Below are 11,459 nucleotides of genomic sequence, written 5' to 3'. Positions count from 1 at the left end.
AACACACTTGTGAATTAATTCCTTACAATGGTATTCTAAATTGAGCTGGGAACCTTATTACCTTCCTGAGGTGAGCGGATCATGCTGTAGTACTTGCAGTACAGGGAGGGCCAGACCATATGCCTCCTATAGCGCTAAATAAAAAGCTATATAGGGAGACCAAAATGTAATCTCTCATTTAAACCGATTTTGTAAATAGTGATTTCGTTTTTTTCTGTGTCGCCAGTTTTATAAAATCTGAACTGATCAATTCCTTTAAACTTCTGCCATCAGGTGCCAATATTCTTAGAGCAACAAGGGTGAAAATTTGTATTGTAGATCCTAATATACATATGAACCTTGGAGAAATGTACCTCCCTTTTACATGTTAAGCATACATGTCACAAGATTTTAAACATAATTAAAATTAATGAAACGTAGCACTTAAAGGATCAATATCTTCATTTAATCTTTGGTGGACAAAAGTGTGTGAGCAGAGGGTTAACTTTTCAAGTAGAAACAGTCTGTAAGTATTAAGTTACCACTGGAGCCACTACAGTTCACTATGAATTGTAAAGCTGTACAGCTGTTCATTAATAAGATAAATATTTCCTACTTAAGGATGACAAAAGTACACAAAAGATTTTAGTGAAATTGTATCCAGTGCTTTGATTTTTTAATTAATTACAAAAAGGAGGGCATGAAAATACATCATACATCTGTCATCAAGCAACTGGAAATCTTGATTAGTGCACAAATAAAACATCATGACACATCAAAGAAAAGGTATGCTTTTTTAAGTAATAAAACATGAAAATGGGAACATGCAGTAGGCTGCACAACTCCTGAGGAATACACTTTGCAATGCACATTAGGATACTCAGAAGTGCTAGTTCAAAAATTCCAAACTAGCTGACCCAGGAAAGGAAAAAAAAAATCTCATGCATAAATTACATTAGGATCTTTTTTGCATATTCAATCATATTTTCTCCAAATAACATTTAGTACTTTTTAAACAACAAAGGACAATTCAGGTAGAAATTACAATGCTTATTTATCTACAGTGAGGAAAACACTCTAATCACACTTACTGTACATTCTAGCCATGAAAATGGTAGTAAACAATTCATGACAACACTGTTCCATACAAGTGCCCCATACATAATAAGCAACTAGTTCAGTGGGAAATCATTTAGATAAACCTGGATTTCAAAATGTTCTGTATTTCAAAGATTTTAAAACATTTACAAAATCAGATCTCAAGTCTCTCTTTAGGTTTACTTTAAAGCTATTTTTGAAATGTTCTTGGAAAGTTTCAAAAAGTAGAGAGAGAAAGGATCTTATAAGCAGTTTCAAGATAGCACCTAGAGACTCAAGGTCATCCAGAACGTATGTCACTCCATGGTAGTTCTTAGCCTATTATGCTGCTGTTCACATGTATTTTTTTCAAAACATCTGGACTGCGAATGGCTGAGAGGTGCTTTAATCCACTTTGAAGTTGGAATTTCTGAAAAATATTGTCAACTTAAAATTTCCAGAGCAGATAGACTTTTTTAAAGGTCAGTAAAACCAGTGGGCTGGCAGAGGCTTTGTGAAATAGGCTCTTTTAGGTCTAACAACATTTGATTATTGGGCTCTTCATTAGTTGGACTGGTCACTCGTGGTCGCTTGTTTGTCTGTACATCCTCTGTGTCCTCTAAGGAAGCCCCAGTGCTGAGAGACTTAAGAAGAAAAAAATGATGTCAGAATATAGATGTTAATGAGAAAGACATAATTAATAAATACACTGCTGTTAATTTCCCATATTTAGCATTTGTCACATTAGGTTATTGCTCTCCCTAAATTTTATAATACTTAAATACTGTGACATTTATCATTATGTATGAGCAATATATGGGTCAGATTCAATTGTTGATTATAACAGACATGCACTATTACAGTTACTATGGTAATTTCAATGCTGATTTTTGCTTGCAATGCTGTGATTATAATGTAATTATACAATCACAAACATATGCAATCCTATGTCAGCACAACACCATAGTGCCACCATATTAATAATCCTATAACGACCCCATAAAGCGCCATTATACCATAACCCTAATTCATGCTGTTGTGTTGCTGTACTCGAAGACATGCTATACAAAGCAACCTTTGCACTGTTAATGGCTACAGCACTAAGGTTGTACTTCCTATAGTGAATGACAGTCAATTTAAATTATCAAACATTGATCTAATAGTGAACGTCCTGTAATGAACTCTTGCCAATCAATGCTCAGGCTGTTTCCTGTAGAAGCGCACCACTTACTGTATTTTTTCCCAGTGATGGAACCTGATACATGACTCGCTCTAAATACTGAATACCAATTTAACACTGCTACAAACAGGCACTGCTTTGACTTCAGTTTCAATTTTAACTTATAATTACCACTTTATTCCATGCGGTAAGACAAGGTATCTGGAGATCATCAGTGTTCACTACCTCAAGAATAGAACAGTCACAAGATGAGCTCTCCTTTAACCACCTCAAGCTCCCTGTTTCCTTGTAATTCATCCTTTGCCTTTCATCTGCCCAGTTTTCACTTTTCATCCTCTAGACCAGTGGTTCCCAAACTTTTGCAGTTCGCGGCACCCTTAGAGTCTCCATATTTTTTTCAAGGCACCCCCCCAAAATAATTATTGAGCAGTCCTGTTTTAGAAGTAGTTGGGTCAAAAAACTGTAATAAGTATTTAGGTCAGGACAGAAATACTTATTTAGTTCTATGCAAAAATGCCCCCTCTGCATCCAGACACGCTGCCGCCTCTGCCACGCTGCCCCCTCTGCCCTCTCACGCTGTCCCCTCTGCCACGCTGCTCCCTCTCTCTGCTCCGTCACGCTGTCCCCCTCCTCTGTCACGATGTCCCCCTACTCTGCCCTCTCACCATGTCCCCCTCCTCTGCCCTCTCTCACCATGTCCCCCTCCTCTGCCCTCTCTCACCATGTCCCCCTCCTCTGCCCTCTCTCACTCTGCCCTGCGCCAGCCATAGAGAAAAACAAACAACACATAAACTTACCAATCCGCGTGACTGACAAGCTGCGTGAGAGAGGAGGATGCTGGGTCCCGGCGCCGCGCGTATTGGTAAGTTTATGTGTTGTTTGTTTTCTCTATGGCTGGCCAGCGGCACCCCTGTGACAGCGCCGCGGCGCAAACTTTGGGAACCGCGGCTCTAGACTTCTTTTTCCCTAGCATGTTTTTACTTCCCTAAGGTCTTTCACTAAAGCTCTTTTCTCTGCTAAGCTATGCTACCAACTTTCTCTTTCAGCACAGTTCTTTGACCTCCTTCCAGCTTTATATGCTCCTTTAATTTTTCAGCTTTCTATTCTTCATATGGCGCTTTTCATGTTCTTTAGCCATCTCTTTTTTTGATCTCAAATACCCAATTCTTGCTTTGGATCTCTGTTTTCCCAAATATCTATTTTTTCAGCTCCTAGCTCCCTTTTCCCCCCTCCATTTGTCTAAACTTCTACATTTCTCTCGCTCCAAAAAGAAATACATAGTTAGGCAGCAGTGCATAAATTGCTCATCACACATGGCAATGCACGTTTGCGAGCTCAGTGGTGCAAAGAGCACAGACAATTAACTACTGATCAATGGAGGTAGGTGGATACGGTCACGTGAATCATCCTTAACATGTTTTCATGCATGGTCTTCTCGCTTACTATATCTTTACATTGATCTCCCAGAAACAGCTTCTTGGCCTTAAAGGTTTGTGCCTACTACTGGTAGGTAAAAACATTCTTGCCATGACTATTTGTTAAACTTAAAATAGTTCATGAACTTCGTCACTGGTACCCTTTCTCACTGATAGTCGTTTAACAAACGGAAATTGAAGATGTAAAATATATTAGTATTGCAGTCACTTTGTGTATTTTATTTATAAACTTGCATGTGCTGCCATAATCTTTGCAATTGCTGATGTATTTGCTGTTGCCATAGGGGATATTGTGTTATCCGAGTGATGTAATCATGTTTGACATGTTCTATGTACTATCATCAGTGAAAATAAGATTTTTACTCACCGTAAAATCCATTTCTCTGACTCCATTGGGGGACACTGCGAGACATTGAGGGTACAGTAGGGGGCTCAGGAGTCTTGTCACTTTAACTACTAAGTCTTTGGCCTCCTCCCCTGCTATGCCTCTCCTCTCCAGAGAGATCCTCAGTTTTGAATAACCAAGAGTGAATGTAAAGGAGGTAATATAACCTGGAAAGGTCTTAAACCATAAAGAACCATAATCAAAGTTTTCACACACAGAACTACACACAGAGCAAGGGAGGGTGCGCAGTGTCCGCCAATGGAGTCAGAGAAATGGATTTTACGGTGAGTAAAAATCTTATTTTCTCTTCCCTGCCATTGGGGGACACTGCGAGACATTGGGGATATACCAAAGTTTCCTCAAGGGTGGGAATGCTCTGGACCAGCTGCACGCATAATCCTGCGACCAAAGCTTGCATCAGCCGATGCAAAGCCTTGAAGTCTGTAAAATTTAGTAAAAGTGTGGACGTAAGACTAAGTCGCCGCTCGACACAACTGCTCCGCTGACGCCCCATGCCTAGCCGCCCAGGAGGCACCCTCTGCCCTAGTAGAATGTGCCTTCAAATTTTCCGGGATGGACAGAGAAGCTGCAATGTAAGCCTCTCGAAACGTGGATGTGATCCACAGGGCAATTGACTGCTTTGAAGCAGGCCAACCTCTTTTATTGGCGTCATATACACAGGGCCGGATTAACCATAGGGCTAACTGGGCTCAGCAGCAGTATTGATCGGTCGGGGGCGCCCCCGGCGCGATCAGTGCTGCTGAGCACTTTCACTGTGGTCCTTCTCCGGCGTGCTGTAGTCTCCTTACTGAGGAGATCTCGTGAGTCTCACTCTCACAAGATCTGCTCAGTAAAGAGCGTGCAGCTCGGATCACGGGGGGGGGGGGGGGGGGGGGCCTCCATTCCCTTAATCCGGCCCTGCATATACAACAAAAAGATCTCTGGTCTTTCTGACCTGAGACGTATGGTCTACATAGCCCTGTAGAGCTTCTTTGCTCGGAACGCAGGGACAACAATTTCCTGATTTAGGTGAAACCTGGAAACTACCTTAGGAACGAAAGATGGCTTGGTACGAAGGACCGCACTATCAGCGTGAAAAAGAAAAGGGGGGTCACAGCGAAGAGCCCCAAGCTCAGACACTCTGTGAACTAAAGCTACAGCCAACAAAAATACCGTCTTCCACGTAAGATACCGTAAGTCAATGGACTCAAGATTCAAACGGAGGCCTAGAAAGAGCACGAAAAACCAGATTGAGGTCCCAGGGCTCGACAGGATGGCAAAATGGAGGTTGTATACGTAACACCTCTGCAAGAAAATTTTGATGTTTGAATAATTTGCAATCTTTTTCTGAAAGTAGACAGAAAGGGCTGATATCTGGCCCTTGGGGGAACCCAGACGAAGAGCCTTCTGAACCCCATCCTGTAGAAAATCCAGTAAACGTGAAAGCTTAAATTTTGAAGAATGGAATCTCTTAGACTCACACCACAAAATATATGTCTTCCACACTCTGTAATATATGAAAGATGAAGAAGGCTTTCTGGCCCTAATCATGGTAGTTATAACACCCTGAGAGAAACCCCTGGCTTTAAGTATTAGGGTTTCAATAGCCAGGCCGTCAAAGCCAGCTGATCTAAACCTTGGTAAAGGAATGGACCCTGAACCAGAAGATCTGCCTGCATTGGAAGCCGGAATGGAGGAGCCCCGGCTAACAATAGCAGATCTGAGAACCACGCTCTGCGTGGCCAAAATGGAGCTATTAGAATAGCGGGAACTCTCTCCCTCTTCAACTTCTTTAGAACCCGCGCAATCATTGGTATGGGAGGGAAAATGTACACAATCCGATATAGCCAAGGTACCGACATGGCATCTACTATTTCCGCCCCTGGGTCGCGAGCTCTTGCTCCGTAACGTGGAACCTGATAGTTCAGTCTGGACGCCATCAGGTCTATGTCCGGAGAGCCCCAACGATCCACCAGAAGGGAGAAACCCTGACTGTTTAGACCATTCCCCGGGATGAAGGGTATGTCTGCTGAGGAAGTCTGCTTCCCAATTCTTCACCCCCAGGATGTGAATGGCTGAAATCTTGGGAACCTGATGCTCTGCCCAAGACAATATGCGCTTGGCCTCTCGCATAGCAGCCGGGCTGCGAGTGCCCCCCTGGTGGTTTATGTACGCAACCGTGGTGGCATTGTCGGACTGAATTTGAAGCGGTTTTCCCTTAGGAATTTCTGGGCTCCTGTCAGAGTATTGTATACTGCTCTGAGCTCTAGAATATTTATAAGAAGAGAGGCTTCCTGAGGGGTCCAAAGACCCTGAAGCTTCAGGGTTCCTGTTACTCCCCCCCACCCCAACAGACTCGCGTCTGCTGCGACTAGAGTCCAAGACCAATTCTGTAAGGATTGGCCTTTCTCCAAATTGGTTTTGGACGTCCACCAGACAAGGGACAGCCTTGTGGGCGTGGACAGATGAATAATCTGCCTGTCTAAATTCTTCTGAGACCCTGACCACTTAAGTAAGATCTCTGCCTGAAGTGGACGGGAATGAAACTGCGCAAAAGTACCAAGACTCCATTGTCCCCAAAAGCTTCATGCAATTGAGGACCGAGACCCCCTTTTTCACTAGAATGGCTCTGGTCCTTTTCTGCAGAGCTAGGACTTTTTCCCTTGGAAGATAAACTCTCAGAGACTGAGTATCGAAAAGCAGACCCCGGAAACGCATTTGTTGAGCTGGAACAAGAGATGACTTGGGTAAATTTAACACACAGCCGTGACTCTGAAGAAACTGCACAACTGTCTGAATATGTTGGGACAGAAGAACTGCAGACGGTGCCTTCAACAGAAGGTCGTCTAGATAAGGGATAATTGTTATACCCTTATGGCGCAGAAGACCGGCCATGATGGCCATAATCTTGGTAAAGACTCTGGGAGCCGTAGCCAGGCCGAAGGGGAGAGCCCTGAACTGGAACTGCGCCTCTTCTACTGAAAAACGAAGGAGACTCTGGTGTCCTTCCCATATCGGTACATGCAGGTAGGCCTCCTTGAGGTCTATGGATGCCAAAAACTCCCCTTTCTCTATCCCTGCTATTACCGAGCGAAGGGATTCCATGCGAAATCTTTGAATATTCAGTTGTTTGTTTAATGACCTAAGATTCAGAATGGGCTGGGAAGACGCATCTGGCTTTGGGACCAGGAAAAGGTTTGAGTACAATTCTAGACCCCTTTCTAGAGGAGGAACATGAACAATAACCTGCTCTGCTAGAAGCTTTTGAATAGCTTCCTGAAGAGCGACACGTCTGAGGGGACAAGAAGGGAGAGGGGTGATGAAAAATCTGTGACGGGGGGAGTGGGCTAGGTCTATAATATAGCCCCTGGACACAATCCCTTAAATCCAGAGATCTGTTGTGGACAACCACCATTGATCTCTGAACTGAAGAAGGCGTGCACCTACTTGATGCTCCCCCCAAGAAGCTTTTATCTGCTGGGCGAGTAGAACCTCTTCTCGCCGCACCTCTACCTCCTCTGCCTCTATAAGCAGGTGCCTTTGACGCTGAGTACTGGCCTTTATTAAGGGTACCTCCCCCATTGGCAAAACCCCGAAAGGAACAAAACCTGCCCTGATGGGGCCTGTTGGAAACAGTAGGGAGAGACGTGCTCTTTCCCCCCGTAGTCTCTTGAATAACCCTCTCGAGTTACGCCCCGAATAGGGTTAAGCCGTCAAAGGGTAAGATTTCTAATGCTTTCTTAGATCCCGCATCAACAGACCATGTCCGTAACCAAAGGTTACGACGAGCCGCTACAATAAGAGCTGAGGCCTTAGCAATTACTGACACAGCATCCATGGCTGCATTTGCCACATACTCCGACGTTTCCAGTACATGCTCTGCCAGATTTAGGAGCTCTGAACGAGGAGTGTTATCACTGAAACCCTTAATCAAAGCTTCCATCCATAATTGTACCGTCTTGTTAGCCCAGGCCACCGCCATATTAGGTCTAAACAAACTTCCCACAGCGGTGTATGCTGAGCGAAGGGCTAAATCTCACTTTTTATCCGTGTAATCTTTAAGTGCTCTCCGATCTTGAACAAGAATAGCAGAAGATGAAGCTAAATGGGCTACTGTGATGTCAACCCTAGGTATTGACTCCCATTTTACTGTGTCCTCAGGTGGCAGAGAAAAAAGGGACTTAAATTTTCCCGGCATCATAAATTGTTTATTTGGCTTATGCCAAGCTTCAGAAACAATCTCCAACATCTCTGGAGAATGAGGAAATGTTGCTAACTGAGCCTTAGCTCTTTTAAATAGTGAGACACCCGTGGGTGCTGAGGGCTCAGGATCAGCAAACCCTAAGGTATGCCTGATTCCTAGAATTAGACTATCCACACTAGTGGAAACCGAGTCAGAGTCATAATGGCCCTCCCCTTCCGGGTCTACATCTACCTCACCTTCCTCTGCCGAGGAGAGATCAGAGTCCTGATCTAGGTCCAAACCTGTATCAGTGATAGCTCTCTTACCCCTCTGGGAAATAGCTAATAACCTATCTTCCTTGTGGGATGACCCCACCTGAGATGTCGAAGCGTTTTCGTCAGACTGACTCCCTGCAATTGTAAGTGGGGTAGTGTTTTCACATACCTCTGTTACCTGCAGCATAACGGTCGTCAGCTTTTCCACAGCCAAAGAGAAGGACTGCAGCCAGGGCGGTTCTACCACTGCCGAAGATACCTCCTGGACTGAGCTGTCTCGCACCTGAGCTTTCGCAGTAAAAGCTGCGCAAAGGGCGTTTCGGTCTGTGTGTCCAACAGAAAGTTTTGTGTTACATTTTGCACAGGTATAATACACAACAGAAGGCACAGAGCAACCCTTGCTTTTAGCTGTCCCCTTCTCAGCCATTGTCCTATTTCTTAAAATAATTAAAGAAATGCAGATAAAAGGGAGACCGACCAATTCTAAAGTCTCTCTGCTAGAAAGTGTCTCAAAGTATAAGCACTCCTCCTAGTGCAAAAACATGTAAAGCACTGTGAAAATTTACACATGAAAACTCACAAAGCAATTATAAACCTCTACAAATGACTATAGAATACAAGCCTGTACATACAGCAGGCATCCAAAGTCTGTCAGCAAAAGAGAGGCAAAGCAGTGAATCTGCCCATCGCTGTCACGCTGTTCACTTCAGTGTCTCCACGAGCAGATTGAGTTCTAGCCGCGGGAAGAACAGCCTGGGAGGAAGGAATTCACTGCCTCTCTCCTCCCCCTTCCTGTTGCTTCTGCCCGCCTCCGCAATCTGGGCCTTTCAGACTCCCGCAAAATGGCCACCACGATATGCAGGGCGCGCGCTATGTTAACCTATGCCCAGCTGCGCGCGCCATCACGAACGGTCTAACTCACCTCTGACCGAGTGTGAGCGCTGCTATGTCCCCTTCTTTTCCATTGCTCGTTGCCATAGGGGCGAGCGGGGACTTGCCGACATCTGAAGCAGCAAGGAAGGAGAGGCTAATACACACTCTTCTGGGTCTTTTAAACTGAACCCCGCGCTGCACCTAAAGGAAACAGAAAATAAAAACATGAAACCTATAAGACTAACAGGGTATAGGCAGGAGCCTATACCCCAGTGACCTAAGCTCCAAGTCACTTGAAAAAAAACTGAGGATCTCTCTGGGGAGGAGGGGCATAGCAGGGGAGGAGGCCAAATACTTAGTAGTTAAAGTGACAAGACTCCTGAGCCCACTACTATACCCCCAATGTCTCGCAGTGTCCCCCAATGGCAGGGAAGAGAAATATTAAATTCTGTAATTTGGTATGTAAATTTATGAATTAGGTCATTAGAAAATCTTCCAGGTTGGTACAGTTATGGGTGCATTCAACTTTCAGAAAACATGAACTTAGCCAGAAATCTATGAGGAATTAAACTCACAAGAAAGTGCACCACATGGGTGAAGACAAACTAGAGCACTTTGCTAAGGCTTCCGTCTACAATACGCAAGGCCAGGGTCACCACAGGGGAGCAAAGCCAACTTAATGACATATTCTCCAGTGTTTGGCTGCACATATATACGTGTGCCGTTAACCAAATAGTACCCACTGGGTCATTTAATGTCAGTTTACCCAGGCCACTGACTCTTTTCATGAAACTTGGTCCACTTGATACTACCACATATCTACTAACCCATGTAAAATTTATCTTCTCTAGGCCTAATAGTTTCTGAGATATAGGGGGGCAAATTTATGTAAAATTGTTCAGAAATGCCACTTCTGATTCTCCGTTTTTTGTTTTTTTTCCAAAAACTTTTTGTTGTAGAGATATTGTATATTACAATGAACCATACAGTGTGAATTATGAGTATGAACTGTACAAATAAGAAATTTAACAATTTAAGAGGGGAAAGAAATAGAGATAGAGGGATAGAAGGTGGGTGGGGGGGGGGGAGAAAGAGGGTGAAAAAAAACCCTGTGTATTAGTACAGAGCGATAACAATAATTATAAGAAGAGAGATGAGAGCAATAAATGGAGAAATGAGGAAGGGTGAAGGGGCAAGGCGAGGATGAGAAAGGGTAAGATGAGTGGGTGAAAGGTTGTAAGAAAGGGGAGGGGGGGGGGAGAGGTGAGTTGTGAGATAAAAGTTGAAGCAAAGATCAAATACATAAAAACAACATTCAATAAACCATATTATAGTTCTAGTCTAAAAGTTTGTGAGTAACGTAACGTAAGACACTGTAAAAGTAGAGTAAGAGAAAAGGACAAGGGAGAGAGTGTAGGAAAGTGTAGGGGAAAATGGCTTCCAAAATCTTTGTTTAGGCGGAAGTGTACAACTGGCATATAATAACATAATATACTTTCTACCTCAGAAGTTAGAACATCACAACCATCTCAGTAATGAGCATTTAGTGAACTTGAATACCGGCATAATGTGAGATTGTGTAGGACTATCCAGTGTTTCTATATACACACCCCACATGGCACGAAACTTCTTTACCACCTTCTCCAAGTCAGAGAAGGTAGCGTGGCTATAAAAATAGAGGGTATCTAACAAGTCTGTCTTTAGTTCTAGTACTGTCAGATATGTATAGAAAGTCCACCTACCCAATAAAGCTTTTTCAGCTAATGTGACAATAACTGTTAACACTGGTATAATCTGAAAATCTCTCAAATTATCCTTCTACACATCAAAAACAGTAAACAGGAACGCTTCATAGTGCGGGCGTAACTGTAGCTGAAAAGTAATATTCAGGAAGACTGTCAATTTGTTCCAAAATTTAGCTAGTTTGGGGCATGCCCATAGTTTATTTATCAATGTAGCATTGTTTGTCTTACATTTAGGGCAGAGGCCTGATTCAGATTCCACCATGTGTTCTTTGCATTTGAGAGATATATTGTTCTATTGATTGTCTTAACATGAATTTACAGAAGTC

The 11,459-nt window shown here is 43.5% G+C and overlaps 1 protein-coding gene across 3 annotated transcripts in view; it reads right to left on the bottom strand.

The window, feature by feature from the left end:
• Positions 1-423: 423 nt before the first annotated feature.
• The window catches only part of LOC142149051 (lysine-specific demethylase 4B-like), a 208,013-nt gene continuing 196,977 nt past the window's right edge, over positions 424-11,459 (bottom strand). The window contains exons 18-19 of one of the 3 annotated variants that reach the window (XM_075204834.1): positions 8,685-9,589; positions 1,660-1,700 (exon numbers count right to left, since the gene is read on the bottom strand). In XM_075204834.1, coding sequence (XP_075060935.1) covers positions 9,434-9,589 — 156 coding nt within the window. In that variant the 3' untranslated portion in view covers positions 1,660-1,700; positions 8,685-9,433. Of the gene's footprint in view, positions 1,701-8,684; positions 9,590-11,459 lie in introns of all 3 variants that reach the window. The other 2 variants (XM_075204831.1, XM_075204835.1) reach the window with 2 other exon arrangements.

This window comes from Mixophyes fleayi, chromosome 1, assembly GCF_038048845.1.
Source record: "Mixophyes fleayi isolate aMixFle1 chromosome 1, aMixFle1.hap1, whole genome shotgun sequence".
Taxonomy (NCBI): Eukaryota; Metazoa; Chordata; class Amphibia; order Anura; family Limnodynastidae; genus Mixophyes; species Mixophyes fleayi.
This window is presented reverse-complemented; position numbering and strand designations above follow the sequence as displayed.